This window comes from Nicotiana sylvestris, chromosome 2 (assembly GCF_000393655.2).
Source record: "Nicotiana sylvestris chromosome 2, ASM39365v2, whole genome shotgun sequence".
NCBI lineage: Eukaryota > Viridiplantae > Streptophyta > Magnoliopsida > Solanales > Solanaceae > Nicotiana > Nicotiana sylvestris.
The window spans coordinates 38,983,994-39,006,679 of record NC_091058.1 but is presented as its reverse complement, the minus strand read 5'-3'; the positions used below and the strand labels follow the sequence as shown (position 1 = coordinate 39,006,679).

General features: G+C 37.1%; 3 protein-coding genes across 3 annotated transcripts; 1 reads left to right on the top strand and 2 right to left on the bottom strand.

The window, feature by feature from the left end:
- Positions 1 to 2,743: 2,743 nt before the first annotated feature.
- On the bottom strand, positions 2,744 to 3,618 carry LOC138884304 (uncharacterized). Its single transcript, XM_070165414.1, has 2 exons — positions 2,993 to 3,618; positions 2,744 to 2,945 (listed from the first exon to the last, which is right to left on the bottom strand). Exons 1-2 carry the CDS (start codon positions 3,616 to 3,618, stop codon positions 2,744 to 2,746), a joined length of 828 nt encoding a protein of 275 aa, XP_070021515.1.
- A 10,005-nt stretch (positions 3,619 to 13,623) lies between these two features.
- On the top strand, positions 13,624 to 14,799 carry LOC104225994 (ethylene-response factor C3). Its single transcript, XM_009777877.2, has one exon. The coding sequence runs from the start codon at positions 13,812 to 13,814 to the stop codon at positions 14,634 to 14,636; it is 825 nt and encodes a 274-aa protein (XP_009776179.1). The 5' UTR covers positions 13,624 to 13,811; the 3' UTR covers positions 14,637 to 14,799.
- Positions 14,800 to 17,269: 2,470 nt separating this feature from the next.
- On the bottom strand, positions 17,270 to 18,041 carry LOC104225993 (pathogenesis-related genes transcriptional activator PTI5-like). Its single transcript, XM_009777876.2, has one exon. It carries the CDS (start codon positions 17,978 to 17,980, stop codon positions 17,426 to 17,428), a length of 555 nt encoding a protein of 184 aa, XP_009776178.1. The 5' UTR covers positions 17,981 to 18,041; the 3' UTR covers positions 17,270 to 17,425.
- Positions 18,042 to 22,686: the final 4,645 nt, after the last annotated feature.

Genomic DNA, 22,686 nt, shown 5'->3' with positions numbered 1-22,686 from the left:
AGCGTGTGGCTTGTTTCTGATGAAATCCCGTTTTCAAAATCTTTCACTTGAAACAAGGTCAAGAAGAGGTCCAACAACAAACAAAAGGATATAGGACATACAAAAAATAATTACGAGTAATTTTTATTTAATAAATATTGACTCATAACTTATAAAAAAATCATAAATTTGTTTTACGCTAATAGTATAAAAAATACTAGCACTCTTACTCTATATAATTTAAATTCATAATTAATTCATTAAAGTTATCAAAAATTAGGTCTATCTGCAATAGACAGTTCATATTGAACAAGTACACGTTGCGAGGAGTTCTTGATATATTTGCTACCTAGTGATTTCCTTAAATTTAGAAGTTAGACATGATTGTGCAATATGCATTATATTTGTAACATTTCCAACATTTCTTAAATATGTAATTAAAGACAACTAATATCTCTACTACTTAAAAATAATCTATTTGATGTTTTATACTTCAATATCACACAAGAGGAGAGGGGTGATTTGTGTGGTGTCCAATTTTTCGCTTAACCTGATTATAGCAGGACCTGGTTCTTCTATGTGTTCCTACTGTTGCGGAATAATAAGTACAGAAATTAAAGAACACAAAGATTTTACGGGGAAAACACCTGGCTCAAAGGTGAAAAAACCACGACCTACTTTCCAGTAGGATTTCTCCAAACTCACCACTAAAATCACTGAGCCAAAAACTGCATTTACAAAAACTCTTCTGTAAACCTAGGACTAACTCTAATCCCGTTATAGCACACAGCCTCAACTGTTGCGACAACTTCAAGTTAACTCTAACTTGAAAACTCTGAGTATCTAATACAGTTGCTTCTAGATAAAGCTGAAAAGTACAATATGAAAATACCTACTACAATTGAACTAGAATAAAAGACAGACACTTGAAACTGGTTCTTCTATCTGGTTCAAGTAGCTTCAGGTTGGCACGCTTGAATCACACATGAACTGCTTGCAAAATTGCCTTGCTATTTTGCTCTCAAATCACATTTAACTTCTGCTTATGTGTGTTACCTATAAAAGAGAACAACACTGATATTTATAGAGTTAGTAAATAGAGATTGACTAGAATTCTGATGCTACTCTTCCTTGGTGGAAGAGTTCTAGTTGATCTCAACCTCTAACTCCATCCTTCTCTTAAACCGTGTTCTTTTTGAGTAAGGAGTACTTCTCCTTATCCAATATGCAACTTTTTCGATCATGATCAGGAGACATTACTTCTTTCAAGTTATGTTCATCTCCTTCACGTGCATCTCACATGCTTAAGTCTATCTATATCTGTGCTCCACTATGATGGACCTGGTTCATGTCTGAGTTCCTTTGTCAGTCTTCAAAACTAACCTTTACTTGGGCAACAAATTCCTCCTTTTTGATGATGACAAACTCTGTATTTTTCATACACTTAGGCCCTGCCAGAACTCAGCTCAACATCAATACAAAGTTAGAAATTTTTACTTATTACTTATCATCAAGGACCGGGTTCATTAGGTTATAAACATCACTACATCACTATTCAGAATATAAAGCACAATATTTTTTCCCCCTTTTGGCATCATTGAAAAGTTTCATAAAAAAAGTGTGATTCCCAGATTTTAAAGATTACTCATGGCCACTGGGGCAACTGCAAATACATTCATGGAGTAATCATCAGTAATCAACTACACATATTCAAACTATCAAGAAAAAAATAAACAGTCAACAAAAGCAAAAGCAGCAAACTTATTGATAGAGAATATGATTCTGCCACAATCCACGAAAAGAAACAAAAACAGTTAAAACAAGAGCAAAACAAGAAAAATTCCTAATCTGGGTCACTGAAAGGTCTGGACAATGTTCAAGAAATGAAGGCCAAAAAATTTAAGGCTTGGAAGAACTAGAGGGTTACGTTTTGGCTTGGAGAAGGTGCAACATGTCTTGAAGAATGCCATCATTCTTCTCCTTTTCCTTTGTGAGCTCAGTTCTGAGAGCATCTCGCTTAGATTCAACTTCTACCAAACGAGTCTTCAGCCTAGCGATCTCAGTATCCTTTGCCCCCACTCTCCTGCAATAGAGCTCTGACCTTGCTATTGATAAATGTCTTTTTAGATGAACCACGTTCATTGGGAATGACATTTACCTGATAATCACAAGCAATCAGAGTATTGATTCCAAAATGGTCTTCGCTTGTGGCCATCTCCCACTTCTTCAGTGGCACCTTACAACGAGCAAGAACAGTAGTGAGAATAAAACCATAAGGAGTGGCATGTGCCTTGGAGCCATTGATAACCCTATCAAGTAGCTTGATCATAAATCCAGGCCAGTTGATTTATCGCCTACTTTCAAGACACTCCATCAAAACCATATCCATGTAGTTAGCAATGTGTCTTCTTTCCTGCCTAGGCAGCAAACACTTGTTAACAAATTCAAACAGGACTTTGTGGCATGACTTCATTTCACTCTTATACACAACCTTGACCTCATTCACTTCTGTAACATCACAGAACTTCCTAGTAATGGCAAGGGCAGTAGGAATGGAGTCCAGACTTGGCCATTTTTGCTTTGTGTAGTCATCATACCCTTCAGAAGGAATGCCAAGGATTTTACCCAGCCTTTTTGCATCAAAAGACACTTGAACCCCTTTCACCTAGCTGGTAACTCTGCCATCCTTGACCTCTGCATTGGCCATGAACTCAATAATCTCATTTCTCGCCAGCCTGCCATCCAACTGAATGACCATGTCCTTCTATCCCTGAACAGCTAAAGCATCAACCAGTCGAACCATCCCCGGTTCCTCCAAATCCTTCAAAAGTTTACCCTTCAAGATGGTTTGTTTGCCAAACTTGGCTAGCTTATCTTGTTCATTGTCAGATTCACCCTCTTCTTCACCTCTCCAATCTTCCTCCTCGGTAATCTTAACTTTCTTGGCTTTCACGACAGACTTTGTCCTTTAGCCAAAGAGGAAGGTTTAGCAGACTTGGATACAAATGAAGACTTCTTTGAAGAAGTCTTGGTCTTCTTGGGCTTATGGATTTGAACCTCCACAGTCACATGTTCACCCTGATGGACCGGGTCCATCTCATCCATATCAACAGGCTCTGCCACCTTAGCTTTCCCCCTGTCCATTCTTTTCTTCTTACTTCCCTCCATAGCTTTTTGCAACTCATCCTCACTTTGTTTCAACTTACTTCTTGTGGACTTTCCTTTTGGTAGAGAAATATCAGTAGTTATTGAAGATGCAACCTTCCTTTTCTTGGAGGTTCTTGCAGTGCTAGGAATTGTTGGTGTAGGAGTTCTCCTTTTCTTGGGGTTATAGCTTGCACCCACATTCTTCAGAAGATCTGCTAGGGTTTCCTCAATAGATGAACCAGGTTCATCTGTATGTGAACTGAGATTGACAATCTCTTCAGCAGCTCCCCCTGAACCACTTCCCCCTGTTTTCTTGCTACTCTCTACCACCTTTTCTGGCTCAGCTCCATAGATAGCCATTTTAACCGTTTCAGAGGTGGGTGAAGAATCAACAACTTCTTTCCCTTTTCCCCTCATATCACTACTCACACCCTCACTCTCTTTTTCTTTTTCTCTTTTATTTTTACCTCCTATCCTTCTTGACTCAGGCATTTCCACATCCACAACAGACCCAACCAAAACAAATCAATTTTCCAAATTTTCAGCTAGATTAGAAATTGCCTCAATAGAGGGATTTGGCACAAAAGTTACCTGCTCAGAATCAGAATACCTAGTTCATTCCCCCTCACTCACAGACTTGAAAGATTTCAGAAACTTGAGCTTGACTAGCCTTTAATTTTGCGTTTAGTTTCCTTGAAAGCGCACCTGTAGCCATAGTTTTGCGAGCAATCATCTTTACTCACCTTCTCCTAGGTTGGGGGGTTGTGCTGGGTTGAGGAGTAGCAGAGGAATCAGAGGGGGTAGGTGGTGGAGGTGTGCCGGGGTTATCTTGGGGGTTGGTCATCTTCGCCAATTCTGGAAGAAAATGTTTGATTTGAGTTTTGGAGGAGAGAAGAGTAGAGAACAGAAAATTTTATTGACGATTTTGAGAATTATGGGAGTGGCAGTGGTGATGATGATGAATTTTTAAGGGAGAGGGTTAATTAATGTCCAACGGCAGTTTTTTGTAGTCAATTAGAAGTCCAATCACTCTAAAATTTCAGGATGAAAAGGTGGTTAATCTTCCCTAGAATCTAGGCATTTTAATACGGTGAGGAGTCTAATTGAAAGTAACTGGTTCAAACTCAAAAGGATAGGTTTGAATATTTTGAACGTAGGTAGGACTCTGCTCATGAATTAAATATTAATATTTCTAATTGTGCAGAGTGTAGAAAATATACCTCGTTATTCAGATGAACCAATACTGATGAACCAGGTTCTTCACTAAGAATCCTCTTGATCATGCCTCAATTTGCCAAAATAGAAGAAATTTTGTTAGAGATCAGTGAGTCATATCAACACATGGCACATGAGTATACTATTTACAGTATGAGACTGAGCAAAGATTAATCTATATATTTACACAAGTTCCAGATTTCCTAACCAATTTTTTTCCATTATGCATTCTGAACTGGTTCCATTAGGTGATCTTAATCATCCCTAGTTCTAACTTGTTCCTTTCAAAGCTTTCTCTAGTCAGTGCTATTGTAAAGATGTCAGCAATCTGTTTATCAGTAGCACAAAATTCTATAGTGATCAGTCATTTCTCATAGTTGTTCCTCAAAAATGGTGTCTAATTCTATGTGCTTAGTTCTCTTATTATGAACCGGGTTCTTAGTCATACTAATAGCACTAGTGTTATCACAGAAAATAGGGATGCAACCAACTTCAATACTAAAATTTATCAATTGTTGTTTGGTCTACAACAACTGAGCACAACAGGAAGCAACAACATTCTCAGCTTCAACAGTAGATAAGGCCACTGAATTTTGCTTTTTAGTAGCCCATGACACAAAACATGAACCAAGAAAGTGTTCTATACCTGAAGTTCTCTTCCTATCCACAAGGAAACCTGCATAGTCAGCATCAGCATATCCCACTAGGTTAAAGTTACTACCTTTTGGATACCAAAGGCAAAGGTCAGTAGTGCCTTTCATGTATCTCAATATTCTCTTGACAACAGTCAAGTGGGATTCCTTTGGATTTGCTTGAAATCGAGCACAAATCCCTACATTGAAAACAATGTAAGGTTTTCTAGCATTAAGATACAAAAGTGAACTAATCATACCCCTATACAACTTCTGATCAACAGATGAACTAGATTCATCTATGTCTAATTTTGTGGCTGTTGCAATAGGAGTATCTATTTCCTTTGATTCTTCCATTTTAAACTTCTTAATCAACTCTTTTGCATATTTCTGCTGATGGATCATGGTTCCATTTGAGTTTTATTTAATTTTTAAGCCTAAGAAGAAGTTAAGCTCACCTATCATACTCATTTCAAATTCGTTCCTCATAAGTTTAGCAAATTCCTTACTTAGTTTTTCAGTGGTTGCCCCAAAAATTATGTCATCAACATATATTTGTACTACAAGAAGATCCTTACCTTTTTCCCTCAAGAATAGAGTGCTACCAATTTTACCTCTCTTGTAGCCATGTTCAAGCAGGAATTTGGATAGTCGTTCATACCATGCTCTAAGAGCCTGCTTGAGTCTATAGAGTGCCTTGTCTAGTTTGTATATATGATCCGGACACTCCTTGCTTTCAAACCCTGGAGGTTGTTTGACAAACACTTCTTCCTTTAAGTAGCCATTTAGGAAGGCCCTCTTGACGTCCATCTGGTGAAGAGTAAATTCCATGTATGCAACAAAGACTATGAGGAGTCTTATTCCTTCCAACCTTGCAAATGGAGCAAAGGTCTCATCATAGTCTATGCCCTCCTCTTGGCGGTAACCTTGAACCACCAACCTTGCCTTGTTCCTTGTAATAGTTCCATCTTCATCAAGTTTATTTCTGAAGACACATTTAGTGCCAATTACTGATCTGTCCTTGGGTCTTAGAACTAGATGCCAAACTTGACTCCTTTCAAACTAATTGAGTTCATCTTGCATTGCATTTACCAAGTCTGCATCCTACAAAGCCTCAAAAATATTTTTAGGCTCAATAAGAGATAGGAAAGCATCAAAAGCACAAAGATTCTTTAATTGAGATCTAGTTTTAACTCCAGAAGTTGGATCAGTAATTATGTTTGCGATGAGAACTTTGATACTTGTAAGGCTTCACAACCAACTGGTTTCTGTTTGATGTTTCTCCCATGTTTTGTTGCTGAGGAACGGGCTCATGGACAGGTTCCATTTAGGAGTTAGATTCGGTTCTTCTTGGTTTAGTTCCCCCTGTCAGGTTGCCCTGGATGGAAGAACCTGTTCCATCACATTTTCCTTCTTCTGGTGCAGCTTCAGCTTGGGCTGTGACTTCATTTAAACCTTTTACTATCCCAATAGCTTCATCTTCATGTTCTTGTCTCTCAGATGTTAGTTTCATCAAAAACTACATGTACACTTTCTTCTACACACATAGTTCTTTCGTTGTACACTTTATAAGCTTTTCTATGTGAAGAATATCCCAAGAATACTCCCTCATCACTTCTAGGATCAAACTAACCTAGGGAATCCTTTCCATAATTGTGCACAAAGCACTTGCATCCAAATATCCTAAGATGGGATTTATTTGGTTTTCTCCCTTTAAGTAACTCATAGAGAGTCTTCTATACAATAGGTCTAGTCATGCACCTATTAATGATGTAACATGCAGTGTTTACAGTTTCTGCCCAGAAGCTATGAGGCAGTTTACTAGAAAGAAGCATAGTCCTAACCGTATCTTCTAGTGTTCTATTCTTTCTTTAAACTACTCCATTTTGTTGTGGAGTCCTAGGGGCAGACAAATTATGATCTGTGCCATGCTCATCACAAAATTCAGCAAACTTAGCATTTTCAAATTCAGTTCCATGATCAGACCTAATTGATGCAAGTTGATTACCTAGTTGTTTATGAGTTTTTCTAACAAAAGAAGTAAACATGTCAAATGCTTCATCCTTAGATGTTAAAAACAATGTCCAAGTAAACCTAGAGTAATCATCAATAAGCACCACCACATATGTTTTACCACATCTGCTTAATGTTCTCATTGGACCACAGAGATCCATAAGAACCAGTTCCATCGACCTGGTCGTGCTTACCACTTTCTTGCATTTAAAAGAGGATCTTACCTGTTTCCCCCTTACACAAGTTTCGCAAACTTTGTCTTCCTTAAACTTGATGTTAGGCAGCCCTATCACCAGGTCCTTGGAGACTATTTGTTGAGTTGACTTAGACTTGCATGTCCAAGTCTTTTGTGCCAAAGGAGGGGATCATTGTCCAACACACTTAAGCAAGTGAGTTCATTTTATGAAAATGTGGATAGATCTACAATGTATATCTTTTTCCCTGCAAAACAATCTTGTCAGTGGTAAGATTTATCACAAAATATTTGGTAGAGGTGAATGCTACCAAGTTACCTCTGTCACATAGTTTTGATACACTAATTAGGCTATATTTCAAGCCATCTATCAAGTAGACATTCTCAATGGAATGTGAGTCTGTCTCATCTACCTTTCCAATCCCAATGATCTCACCTGTCTTACTATTTCCAAAGGAGACATTACCTCCTTTTAGGTCCTCAAGTGAAAGGAACTGGTTCTTGCTTCCAGTCATATGCTTTGAGCAGCCACTATCCATGTACCATATTTGGTTGTTCCCATTCACTTGGACCTGCAAAAAGAAATCAGGGGTTAGTCTTAGGAACCCAAACTAGTTTGGGTCCCTTTTTATAGGCAAAAGGTGAATTAAATTCCTTTTAGCCCATCCTGGCAACCCATTTTTCCCTTGAACAAAAGTTTTGTTCTTTCGACTAGCCTTTTCTTTTGCATTACATTCACTTTTGTAGTGACCAGTCTTACCATAGTGTGTGCAGATTTTGTTCTCAGGAAGTGTGATATACTTGCTTTTGGGATCCCACTTAGGTGCAGGGGCCCCATAGGCAAGTCCTCTTTTATTACTACTATGGTATTCTTGCAGCCATGATAGTGCATTAGAGGACTTATCCTGTCTAATTCATGCTTAACCTTGCTTAGATCTTGTTTTAGGACTCTTATCTGCTCCTCCTTCATTTTTCCTAGATTTTTTCTAAGGTGAGATGTGTGTGATCAACTTTCTTTTTACCTGTTCCTAATTTCAGTTTTAAATTTTTAGATCTAAGCTTTAGCATAGTGGAATCGAGTTCAAGGACCTGGTTGTTCAACTTAGCATTTTTACTATCACTTGCACTAGCCCCGAGTTTTAGATTTTTGCACTTAGCTTTCAAGATTACACATTCCTGAGACAACTGTTCCTTTTCATTATTTATAACCTTAGATTCATCAATGAAATCTAGCAGTAACTCAGATAGACTTTCTTTAGACAAATTTAATCTTGTCTTTGAGATAAATCACACTTACCTCTGATTCCTCATCAGATTCTCCAATGGTCATAAGTGCTTATTTATCTCCATCTTCATCTTCTGAATCCTCGTCTGAGCTCTCTCCCCAAGCAGCAACCATAGCCTTTGTTAATCCTTTGTTCTTCTTGGGATGAACTTGTTCCTTCTTCCTGTTTCTTCGTTCAGCCCTTTCCTTCTTCCATTTAATTTTCCATTGAGGACATGTTTTGATCATGTGATCAGTCTTACCACATTTGTAACATCCCTCGTTGGTCTGTTTTTAGGGACTCTTGGTTTGTTGTAAGTTGCACCTCATAAGAACCCTTTTCCTCTCATTAGATACTTCTTGAAATCCCTCGTGCTCATAGCCATTTCATCCTCCTCTAGATCTGCACCTTCACCGATTCTGAGAGCCAGGCTCCTTTCCTTCTTGGGTGCATCCACTTCATGGTTTGCCTTCTAAATTCATAGGCAGTGAGATTTCCAATTAGCTCGTCCAACTTAAGAGTGGCAATATTCTTCGATTCCTGAATAGCAGTGATTTTTTGCTTTTTCAAGTAAATGGCAAAACCCTTGTCAGAATTTTCTCAACCTTGTCTTCTTCAAGGATAATCCTTCCAAGATATTGTGAACCTTGTATACATCTCTTGGATGGTTTCTCCTTCCTTCATGATGAAATTCTCATATTGAGAGTACAATAGTGTTCCTCTTGATCTCTTCATGAGGAGTTCCTTCGTGAGCCACTTGCAAAGTGTCCCAAAATTCCTTAACAGTAGTACAACTTTGAATTCTGTTGTACTCATCTGGACCAAGTCCACACATAAGTCATTTCTTGGCCTTAGCATTCTTTTCTCACTTTTCAAGTCCTCAACATTGCAGTCAGCTCTAGTCTTTGGCACATCCACTCCTTCAGCATTCTTCTTCATGGTAGACAAGGGACCATCAGTAACAATGTCCCATAGTTCATAATCCTCTCTGATGATGTGATCTCTCATCCTATTTTTCCACCAGGAGTAGTACTAGCCATTGAAGAGTGGAGGCCTAGTAGTGGATTGTCCTTCCCAATTTCGAGGTTGTGCAGTCATCTTGATCTGTTCCTAAGGTGTTAGCCTCTTCAAGGATAACCTGATCTGATACCAATTGATGTTTTATACTTCAATACCACACAAGAGGGGGTGATTTGTGTGGTGTCCAATTTTTCGCTTAACCTAATTATAGAATGACCTGGTTCTTCTATGTGTTCCAACTGCTACTGTTGCGGAATAATAAGTACAGAAATTAAAGAACACAAATATTTTATGTGGAAAACACCTTGCTCAAAAGGTGAAAAAAACCACGACCTACTTTCCAGTAGGATTTTTCCAAACTCTCCACTAAAATTACTGAGCCAAAAACTGCATTTACAAAAATTCTTTTGTAAACCTAGGACTAACTCTAATCCTGTTGTAGCACACAGCCTCAACTGTTGTGATAACTTCAAGTTAACTCTAACTTAAAAACTCTGAGTACCTAATACAGTTGCTTCTAGATAAAGCTGAAAGGTACAATATGAAAACACCTACTACAATTGAACTAGAATAAAAGACACACACTTGGAACTGGTTCTTCTATCTGGTTCAAGTAGCTTCAGGTTTGCACGCTTGAATCACACACGAACTGCTTGCAAAATTGTCTTGCTATTTTGCTTTCAATTCACTTTTAACTTCTGCTTATGTGTGTTACCTGTAAATGAGAACAACACTGATATTTATAGAGTTAGTAAATAGAGATTGACTAAAATTCTGATGCTAGTCTTCCTTGATGGAAGAGTTCTAGGTGATCTCAACCTCTAACTCCATCCTTCTCTTAAACCGTGTTCTCTTTGAGTAAGGAGTCCTTCTCCTTATCCAATATGCACCTTTTCGATCATGATCAGGAGACATTACTTCTTTCAAGTTAAGTTCATCTCCTTCACGTGCATCTCACATTCTTAAGTCTATCCATATCTGTGTTCCACTAGGAAGGACTTGGTTCATGTCTGAGTTCCTTTGTGAGACTTCAAAACTAACTTTTTCTTGGCCCAACACTCTTGTTTCCAATCAATATCAATTTTTAAAGAGTCTACATTACTTATAAAACGTCTCTTCGGCGACATCTCATAAAAAAACATTACTCATAAAACAGAGTATATAGAGCCCGATTGGATTAGCTGATTGTAAATAACTGATAAGCTTAAAGTGCTGAAAAGCATTTTTAAGTGTTGAAACTGATTTTTTAAAATAAGCATTTAAGTGTTTGGATAGATGTGCTGAATGTGTTTGGTAGAAAACTACTGATGAGCTGTTCTTTTATTGAAATGACTAAAATATCCTTAAGAATTTTACAAAAGATTATAAATTAAAAAGTTGTTTTAAAAACAAAAGGATGAACAACAAATATGGAATGAAAAGAAAGTTAGAAAATTTATTTAAGGAAAAATATTTTGTGAATTAAAAAATATTATTAAGGATAAACTAGTAAAATCTTTGGTCAAACTAAAAGTGCTTATAAGCTGAAAAGCCATAAGTTGGGGTGACTTATGGCCGATTTTAACTTATAAGCACTTTAGATATTTGTCAAACACATAAATAAGCCAAAAAATACTTATAAACCAATCTAACTAGCTTATAAGCTTAATCAAACACCCTCCTAATACATGAAATTTTTCTTAGAGTATGGTACATGAAAGTTTCTTGCATTCGGCTCGCAATTAGGTTAACAATGAGTCAAAAACAAACAAAAAAAACTATTTCACCCCAGCATCCAGTCAACGATATCCCATAATGACACGCGTTGCAGTGATTATTGGGAATTCCATGTTGCTGCATATTGCATAAGTTGTACGTATGGTGTGGAATAATGAAATTTTTTTATGGTATATATGACAAAATCTTTAAAAACGAAATATAATTAGAGAAGGAACAGTGCCTTTAAACTTTTAAAACCATGGAAAAAACAATAGGAATAAACTTTAAAAGTTCGTTTTCCTCTTCACCAATTAGTTTTCGAGTCACTCATTTGAGTAGTATTTCGCAAGAAATGGCTTTTCTTCCCATACACAAGAAAAATCTTCATAAGCCAGCAACTCAAACAAATGTCAAAGATATCTCTTTAGTTCAACTTTTTTAATAGGGAAAGAGAGGAAGAGAAGTCCTTTCCACGATATCCAATTTGAAAAATATTGCAGAGTAAAAATAAAAGTAAAAACATAATTATTTTTTTTCTTATAAAAGAACAATATTGCAGAGTAAATTAAGTAGCATGTTTTTTGGCAAGTGTAACATGCAAAAATCAGAAGATGGTCAAAGTTTTTTTTTTTTTTAAGAAAAAAAATATTTTATTAGAGAAAGAAAGAATTAAAAAAAGAAGGAAATGTGGGATGCCTTCTCTTGCATTTTCGCTCTTACAATGGAGATGTTTTTCTCTTCTTTCTTTCCCCACTAATTTGTTTACATAGTTGAGAGAAAATTCAAGAAATAGTGCACATGGGCTATGAAAAGAAAAGGAAAATGAATCTAATTATCAACATTCTTTAAGTGTATCTTAGTGATACGATGACATTATGGCCAAGTAGGATCAATTAAAACATATTGATCGTTGTCGTTAAAGATTTTTTGTTCTTTATGAAAAACCGAAATCAAGATGAGCATGTATGCTGTGGAAATGGAATAATGAAAAGATTATGGGACCGGAAATGACAAAATTAAAGAGGGTGTTTGCCTGGGTAAGTTTACTCTACTTTACCACTTATTATCAATTTTAATACTTTAATTATTTTAACATAGTAGTACTTGCTTATAATTTGTAAAATTAATTAGTTTCAGTTCTTAAAAATACTTTTGTATGATTTGATGCTTATCAGCTATATAATCAACTAAAACAAGCTCAAAAGCTAATTACAAAGAGAGAAATATTTAGAATTTTAATACATTGAGCGGAATTGTTGTAAAGAACTGTGCCTTTACCCTTTTAAAGCTATAGGAAAGCACTAGGGAATAAACTTTTAAAGAAACATTCTTTTACACTAAACCAGATACGAGTAGTTTTTTGGTCACTTCACTTATTTGAGGAGTATTTCGCAAGAAATGGCTTTTCTGCCCATACACAAGAGAAACCTTGACAAGCCAGCAACTCAAACAAATGTCAAAAGGTATCTGTAGTTCTCCCGGGGCAAGAGAGGAAGAGAAAGTTGAAAAAAAAAATTGGAAAAAAAATCTTCTTTTATTTTCACTATTTTTTGTACATGCTCGGGTTTTAGAGGGAAAATACGTAAAGCAAAGGTGTGCCTAGCTAAGCTATGTTTTATGTTCTTTTGGAGTTGGTCTCTTTCATTTGATCAAAATTTACTAACCAATACTCCACTAGTTGTCTTTCTGGTTCATTGGTTGTTCTTTTCTTTCTAAATCGAACAAAAGCTAGATATTTTGCATTATATTAAAGATTACGTTCTTGTTCTTTCATTCTCCAAATTACCTGCTTCAGCTTTCAGGATTGCACTGGTGGTCTCGTAATGTGTAGCCAAATCACACTAAATGCAAATACTAATATTTTTAGAAAAGAATCTTTTTTAAAAAAAAATTAATTTCTCGTCTTGATGTTTCTTTTTCTTTGTGTGGGAATGACAAAATTAAATGTTAGGAGTAACTTGTTTCTATTTTCAGGCAAAAAGTGAATCACGAACTGTTTGGTCGTACAGGATCTTTAATTAGTTCGCCATATCTTAGCTAAATTAAGTACATTAATTAGCTTATGTTACTTGCGCCAAGCTCTTTTTAGTGTAACTATTTTTTGGTGGGCTTTCTAAAAACATATTAGAGGTTCAATGTGAACATTCGTTCCTTAACTAAGAAGTTTAAGGAAATTGGATGATGTAGGCTGATAGCGATGTCAAAGAGAAACTCAAAAAACGTCGCAGTTCAAGGAACTAGTGACGAGGAAACAAAACAAAGAGACTTGAACAAGCCTTTTCATACTCTTCACCTGCTTGTTATCTCATTAATCATTTAGTATAGACGGATTAAAAAAAATGTTAAGAAAATAGCTTTTTCAGCAAACAACACAAAATGATTAGTTATAATCAAAGCATTCAACAAGAAAATATTAAAAACACTAAAGTAAACACCTTTCTTCATGTCTAAATTCTGGTAATCATCCTTGAATTTAGCTTAGTCATAGTTTGTAGTACAAGCGTCCTACTGGCTTCCAATTCATCAATTGGATTAAAATCATTGGCTGAGCTGTTATTTCCGAGTCATCATTAAACAAGAAGCCTGCAGTACACAAGATGGACTTTTATAAATAGTTCTCCTCAAGTAATTTTCTACAATATTATTCATATGAAATATTCTTTAAAGATGACTCATGTGGAAAAGAACCAAGAACAAGAAGTAGCATGTGAAGAGATTTTAGAGAATGTTTGGGCAAACTTCATATCCAAGAATGAAGCAAATGAAAAGGCTCAAAGGGAGACAAATGAATTATGTCCTGAAAAATGGGAAGAACTACCAAGTCTTGAAAGGTTGCCAAGCTTAGGAAGATGGATATCAATGGGAGCTGACACTTGGGAAGATCTTCTTAATGAAATTCTTCCTCCTAATGACAAAATGCATTCAAATGATGAATCAACAAGCAAAAATGAAGATGTGAAAGTAGAGAAGAAGAAGATGGTAATTACTACAAGGCATTATAGAGGGGTAAGAAGGAGGCCATGGGGAAAATACGCGGCGGAGATAAGGGATTCATCAAGAAAAGGAGCTAGGGTTTGGCTAGGGACATTTAATACTGCTGAAGAAGCAGCCATGGCTTATGATAAAGCAGCTTTGAGAATAAGAGGTCCTAAGGCCTACTTAAACTTCCCCCTTGAAACTGTTGCTCAAGCCATGGGAATATCTTTTCCTGAACAAGAATGGACTTTTCCATCAGCAGTTTCACAAATTGGAGGTGCATATCTTGGTTGGGATGATCATTCTATTTCTAATTCAAGAAAAAGAGTGTCCAGGGATTGGAGCATGTTTGAGGATTTAGATGTAATTAATCAATTACCTCTACAAAAGAAAATTATGAGAAACGGGGAGGAGGATCTTGATCAGAGTGACTTGGATATCCTAGAGTTTGAGGATCTTGGGAGTGATTATTTGGACAGTTTATTATCCTCATTATGATTGAATAGTTAAATTATAAGTTTTAGACACATAATTAGGGAAGATAGGGGCATAGGGTACCTAGCTAAGTTAAAAATGATATTCTTAGATAATATGTATATGAATTAATGGATGATTCATACTTTGTTTATACAAATTTATACTGTATGCCACATGATTTTAGTTATCGCCTCTTTATTTCATGAATACTGAGTTGCAAAATTCTAACTTTTGTGTGTTATCTAATTATCGTCTTAATTAGTTGCACAATTAGCAAACGACGAAAGCTGGAAAAGTTTCTGAAGTCACTATTGAGTTGTTCAAGAGAATTGGCGGTTAGTAGTAGTTTGACTGCATAAGTAGTCTTTCCTTCCGATATCTTTTATCTCACAAAAATAAAAATAAGTTTGCTAGAATGTATGTAGTCCATAAAAAAGAAAAAGAAAATCTAATTTATAACCAGAGAACATATCTTCTCAAGAGCTAAGACAGAGGTTTGACTAACCAACCATTCTTGAAAAGAAATGATGATCATTTTCTAGAAGTTACGTTAGTAGATATCTAGAAATATTGCAGAGTTCACGGATCATTACGTATAATGCTTTTCTAGATGGGAAGACCAACCAAATATTTTATATGACGTGACTTCATCACCAAACTCCACTAAGTAGAATTATATTGGGTTGTTGTTGTTGACGTGCCTTATTTCTTTGTCTTTATACTTTATAATATCTTCTCTTTGCGGTAAACGTGTGACAAAAGTTTATCTAATGGTCCAATTTTGAATTTCTATAGTTCTCGGGTAGTTTATAAACAAAAAGTCATCAAGGTATGCTTATAAAATTACTTTTTCTTTTTTAAAAGTTATGCTCGTTTATAATATACGTAAAGATGGCTTTGGAGATTTTAATTTATCCTTTTTTTCCCGTAAAGATCCTTTGGTAATTACAAAAATATGAATTTTTCAATTTCTTTCTATTACGTAAGGAGCACGTATCATAGGCGGCTAAGGGTAAGGCAGCACAAGCAATAGCTTAGGGGCTCCACTTTCTCTTAGTAGTAATTTTAATTTTTTTATATAAAAATTGAGTATCTTAATGTTAAAAAGTAAATAACTTAATACAAAAAGAAAAAGAAAATTTAATTTTTGACTAGCGCTGATAGTTGAAATTTTAATAATTTAAAGGGTATAAAGATATCTTTGATTTTTTTATTTAGTGGGTAAAATTTGATTTTTTATTTAAAGGGTATAAAAATATCTTTTATTTTTGACAAGAGTGGGTTGCTTTAGTGGTGAGCACCCTCCACTTCCAACCAAGAGGTTATGAGTTCGAGTTACCTCAAGAGCAAGGTGGGGAGTTCTTGGAGGGTGGGAGTCGACGTTAAAGGAAATATTACAAGTAGAAGATAATACTCTGATCCGTATACTCAATAAGATAACATAAGAATTAATTTTTGTTAAATACCTATCCTATAACAATTTTGCATTAGGATCAATAATATATTAGGAGAATCTAAATGGATCGGATTAGCTATATTATCATTTTAAAAAGTTAAAAAAAATAGATTTCAAACAAAAATATACAAATTTATTTTGTTAACAAATTAGGCCCCTCGTCGAGATTTTGCTTTAGGCCACCAACAATGTTGGACCGCCCAAAAAAACGATACTAGTATTAGATTATAAGTCTTTTTTTCATAAAAAATATATTGAAGAATTACCTCTTTTACCCTTTTTTTCTTTCTGATATGGCCGTTACCTACCCAAGTCCAGGGTCAACTCTGGATAATTAACATGGTCAATAGGCAGATCTTGAATCTATATCCTTTCTTTATTTTAACACAATCCTCGTGTGTTTTTTGACTGCTGACCACTAGGCAAAATGCTCTAAGGAAAGTTTATCTTCTTCTCCACTATACATAATTACATATAAGGTTCTGTGTTAATCACAAATGGAGTTTGGAATTTGTTAGGAGTGTCAAATGAGATAATGTGGAAACATGTGGGTTTTGAGAGTCAAATTCTTTTTGACCGTTAATTCAAAAATAAAATTTTAAATTTTTGAAATAAAATTTTAAATTTTTGAAATAAAATTTATATATCTAGAAATTACATAAAATGTTATAAGTGATAATAGTTAATAATTTGAAAATATTTAAAAGACATATGAAAAATTTGCAGTAAAAATTTATTTGATTCTCAGAATTCGAATGATGCTCCACATAAACTAAGACGGATGGAGTATATTTTTATGGGTTAAATTTGATATTGCTAGAATTTATTTGACAATTCTTGCAAAGGAACTTGCTGTTCTGTTTCCCTTCGTTGAGTTAATATTTTCTAAATAAGATCGTTGAGTTAATTAAGAGAATAAATAAGTCTTTATATGAATTTATTAATAATAAATAGTCTATTGTGTTCGACGGTCCATTATATTTTTGGTCATAGAATGGCTAGCGTCTAACACATTGGCCCCTCTGTGGCACCCCACATATGATAGTGCGTTTGATTTGCGTTCTTGAAAAAAATGGAAAATAGAATGTGCAGATTACAATTTGTAAACGACGCGCCAATAAAATCTTATACAAGCTTTTTACAGATGAATACATGACTAAAGCGCACACCCATCGCCGTAAACAATCCAAGAACAAAATAAAAAGAAAGACGAGTATATATATATATTATAATGTGAAAGTAAAACTCGACTAGATAGATATATTGCGGAGACAATCTAATACGTCTAAATTTTGGTCGAGGTGTCAACAAACTATAACTCCTAGTATAACTTAACATCGACCATGCAATTGGTTCAAAGTGCCAAGAAATTCTCCATATACCCTGTCTTATTATCTTGAGATAAATCCGTTGCAATTCTTGATTCAAATGCATTAATCAACCCACTTGAAACTTCATTTGAACTGGAATTCGAATGATTGGAATTAGTATAACTATCTGAGCTCAAACTTGGAGGACGTAGTAGTAATCTATCTACTGAAGCAGAGGCAGTGACTACTTCAGACGGAAAATTGAGGAGTGCCTTAGCACCACGCATTCTAAAGGCTGCTCTATCATAAGCTAACGCAGCTTCTTCTGCTGTTTCAAACGTCCCTAGCCATACTCTAGCACCATGTCTAGCCGAATCACGAATTTCAGCAGCGTATTTTCCCCATGGTCTCCGTCTTACGCCTCTGTACTTCTTCCCTATGATCTGTGATGGACGAAGGACATTTTTGGGAAGAAGTTGGTTTCTTTGGGGTAAATATGGGATGTTAAGGGCATTAGCTTCATTGAGGACTTCATATAGTACCATCTCTTGTGAGTCATTCTCATTAAGAGGTAGATCACTTTGGGGAGCTGGAACCATAGCTAAGAGGGATATAATTAAGGTTATGGCTTTCGAAAAATGTTTCTGAAGTTTGGATTATGAGGTTGAGATCAGGTATTTAACTTGAGGAATACTAGAAAAGTTGTGGGGTCTGTTGAATTTTCTTTCGTGGAGAAAGAGGAAGATATGAGGAAACAAGAGAAAAATTTGTGCCTGTCTTTTTCAATAGTTGGTGCGTTGGTGGGAATGTGGACACTGTTTACCCCAAGTCTAGATAATATTACAAGTCTAGATAATTGTTGGCATGTACAATGATACATGATTGAGGAAGAGGAATTATCAGACTATAATTTTCCACAGAGTTGATGCCTCTGTTTCTAAGATGCGCAGTTGACCTTTCAAGACTTTTTTTTGAGGTTGAGAGAAAAATAAATTGTCATATATAGACAACACATTTTATGCATTTATTGGTTTAATGTTCATGCACATGATACGAGTAATTTTTTTTAATCTGTCAATCTTCATAGAGAATAGAAAGATGTTTAGTTGAACACTTAATAAATCATTTAAGGAAATAAGAAAAGAAATTGTTTACCCTCAAAATCAGATAACAATTGAATTTATACGCGGTTTTAAGGATACGTGATATAATTTGACACAAATTGAAAAAAACAGATTAATATTGAAATCAATAACAGAAAAATAAAGACAAACCACACAAGTTGAACAGTGTTAGCCTTGAAGGTTGGTCACCCACGAGAAATTGCCTCACTCGATGTCAGAACAGAGTAGCAAAATAATAAGAACTAGAAATAATAATGTAATACCTTTGGATGCGTGTTACAATGTCTCTATTACAAATAAATAGACCCACTTTATATAGTAGGGGAGTCCTACTTTAGATACAATTCTACAAAAGATAAAATCTCATGATTTGCTAATTAGTCGGTCTCTTGTTGATACAGGCCGAGATTCCTGTCGTGATATCCGACTGATTATAGATATTTCGGCCTTCCGTTATTTGGTTCGATAATATTTCCTTGAGCTCGATCCGAGTCTGGGTCGGTTCCGGAGCTACGGGCTCGATGATCTTGAAGACGCATGCTCTAACTTCATACCTTAGTTCGATATAATCTGGAGTCGATCTTTAACTCATCATGTTTCAGCCCCGATCCGTCATGCAGTAGATGAGCTCGGTTTTGACCGTATACAGATAGTTCCCTCGTTTTTCGAAGAGTAAACGACGAGAAACGATATGAGCCCCCGATCTTCGTCTCGATTCTTCGCGCCAAAAACAACAAAACTAACGAAACGTCTCGTCAGTTACGTCTTTAATGACATTTAATATTTGTCAGTTACTAGTCGGCCATTACGGGTTCTGAACCGTCGTTTGCAAACTATAAATACTCAAACTTTCATTCATTTAAACTTTACGTTTAAACCTCTTCTTCGCTTGTTCTCAAAAAACCCTTTGTATTCTCAAAAAAATACTTTGTACCAGATCTCTTAATGTTTTTGCAAGAATTTTCGCTTATCTTCATTCCAAAACACTAAGTGTGACCTTTTAACTTTCTATTCTTCATCTTTATTCAAAGGAAAATGGCAAAAACTTCTAAAATAATTTCACAAAAAAAGACTGCCTCTTCATCACGGCCTGCCGGTGAGGGATCAGCGGTGGAACCTCACCCTGAAGAGTTTGTTCCTGGTGGGTGCTCGACCGACATTGATTTCAAGTTCGAAAAAACCTCTTCGGTTCCTGGTTGATGCGAGCCGATCTCGAGATATATATGCTCGATCACAGATGATCTCCTCTCCAAGGTCAAAGAGGATTGCAACTGGGCTGATAAATATGTGGTGGTGCCTTCTCCTGAGGAAGCAATTACTACCCCAAGTGGAGAGTTTTTTAAGTGTTTACACTTACCCCTTCACGTTGGGTCCCTTAGACCCAGTCATCATTGCCTTCTGCAAGAGGTACGAGGTGACCCTCAGTTAGATTCATCCCTCCTTCTAGAGGATAGTAATTCTCCTCCGCTTTTTCGTAAACAAAATCGAGGGGTGTCCCTTCACCCTCGATCATCTCATACGCCTGTACAGTCCCCGACTCTATCGAGGGGGATTAATAAAACTTGCCCGCCTGGCCAATAGGGCCCCATTCTCGAGTATAGACGAGGATTAGGACCGGGGCTGGATAGGTCGATTCGTTCGGGTGAAGTCCTCCGATTTAATCCCGGCCGAGAACATGCCATTTCTCGAGAAATGGAACATGAAATGTAAGTATAACTCTGCCTTGGAGATTTTGTTTGTTTTTCCTTTTTCCCTCCTTATTATCGACGTTTTGTGGTGCAGCCATTGCTCGAATGCCAAATTATGTTCTTCGATTCAAGGAGTGGGCCGAGGACCTCGTGTCTCAGAAACCCTATTCCGAGTGCACGTGACGCGAATTGTCGAAGGGCCAGTGGGAGGCCCGTTCCCATGGTAAGTTTTCTTTTCCGATTTAATAATATTTGATTTTTTTTCTCGTGTCGTTGAGTTCTCATTGGTTTCATTTTCTTTTGTAGGTCTCCCCAAGGATGTTGCTATGAGGCCTCCATCTAGTGACGAAGATGTGCCTCTCGAGTCCCCTACTCCGAGGCAGGATGATAAGAAGAAAAGGAGGAGGGACCCAAGTTATCTGAATTCGAAAAAGAAAAAACCAAAGAAGAGGCTGGCGCGCAAACCTAAGGGAAGCACCGATGCTCTACCCTCTAACTTAGTCCACCAACTAAAGAACGAGTTCGAAGAAGAAGAAGAAGAGAAATCCAAGTTGGTGGCCCGCGTGCGGTCCGATGTCGTGATACGAGAGGCCTCCAAACCGGCAGGTGCTGAAACTGAATCGTCTCAATTTGGAGAGGTCGACGAGCGAGCCTAGCTCAAGCTGCCGGACCAGAAGGGGGCGAGGCCACTATGCCTCGAGATGGAGAGGTCGATAATGAGATCATGGCGGATTCTTCCCGGACAACGGATAGCTCTTCGAAGGGCATTCCAAGAGTAATAGACCTCTCCGGTTTGCTATTATTTATTGAGTCTATGATTGCCGATGCTTAAGCGCTGAAAGAATGATCCACCGAAGAGCCACAAGGGGTAGTAGACACCTTTACCAACTTCTTTGACGGCGTAGACTCTACCGCTATGGAAGATATCACCTGTTTGGGTGATATACGGTGCCGAAGAAGAGTCCATCGAGTGGACCTGCCTCGAGCCCGAAATTAGTCAATCAGTTCCCAACCCCGAGTTTGAATCTTGATCGGAAGTGATCAATTGTTATTTCCATCCTAGAAGATGCCTGGTTTCTTTCCGCCCTCGTAGGAGTGTCCAGTTATCTTCGGTGCTTGGTGATCGGAAAGGATTAGGCCAAAATGAATGAGATAGAAGTGCCTTGTTTGTTCAACGAAGCCCAACAGGCATTAAATCGGGTAACCCCTGACACCTTTTAATAATTTCTAGTGTGTACTTAGATTATTTTGTAGATGATTGTAACTCCGCTCCCTGTGTTTGTAGGCTTCGGTACTCCACCATGAAATGTTCCTCCACTACTGGGAGGAGCTAAACCAGTACGAGGTCGAGATCTGAGAGCTCATTGAGAAAAGAGACACTTACAAACTTCTTAGTGAGCAAAGAGAAGGGGCCTAAGGGCCTCCAAGCTGAGTTGGAGGTAGCTCGGAAAGAGCATGCCGACCTGGCTGAGCAGGTAAGAAAATTTTTTGAAGTTAGTGATGACGAATCAGACATGGTGACTAATGTTCTGAACCAGCAGGTCCAATAGAAGGTCGACATAATCGGGCAGCTCCGGGAAGAGGTAGATGCAGTAAAGGCTGAGGCCAAAGAATGGAAAAAAACATGGACCGCCTAGCCTCAGAAAAGGAGACCGCCTGAGCCTAATTGGCTTCGGACGAAGTCCAGTTCTGAGGTATAAAGGACAAGTCCATGGCGCAGGCCAGGAAGATCGAGGAGCTCCAGTCCCAACTGAATTCGACCATCTCTAATCGAGAAAGTTTGTCCATAGAGCTTGAAGCGGCCAAATCGGAGGCAAAAGCAGTTATGGCTAATGATGATGAGGTGGTGGCTGTTTATAAGGCTAAGGCGGCTCATTTTTTAGCAAAAACATCACCGAGCATGATAAATGGCAATCTCGAAGGGAGGCCCTTGAGGAAATCCATGCTCGAGGTTTCAACTTATGAGTTGAGATCGAGAATGTCAAGGAGCTCGAAGTTGAGGCTAAAAGGTTGGCTTATCCCTAGGATGATAATGACTCTGAGGGCTTCAGCGGATCTGAAAGCGGGGAAGATCCCCAGGGTGAAGATGCTGCCTCTGATGAGGACTAGGCCACTTAGGCCTTTAGATGTTTTTGTTTTTTGTTTTTGCATCTTGTTGAGGCTGTTCGGCCTTTGTATAAATTTTCATCAGACTGTTTGGCACTTTGTATAAGGCTTTCTTTCCCTTTCACAGCTTTCGAATTTTTTCCTTTGCTTTTATATTTATATTCACAAAGATCAAAAATGCCTTAGCACGAAATAATCATGTTGTGTTCGAAGGTTCAAACAAACCTCGCATTTACCCTAATATGTTTTAAGGCATTTTGGGGTTCGATATTACTAGAAATTTCCTCCCAAAGTAAGTAGTTGTAGTCCGCCGAGGGTAGCCTTTAGAACCGGTTATGAAAATTTTCTTTTTTGAAGACCTTGTTTTTATTACGGGTCTCATATGTC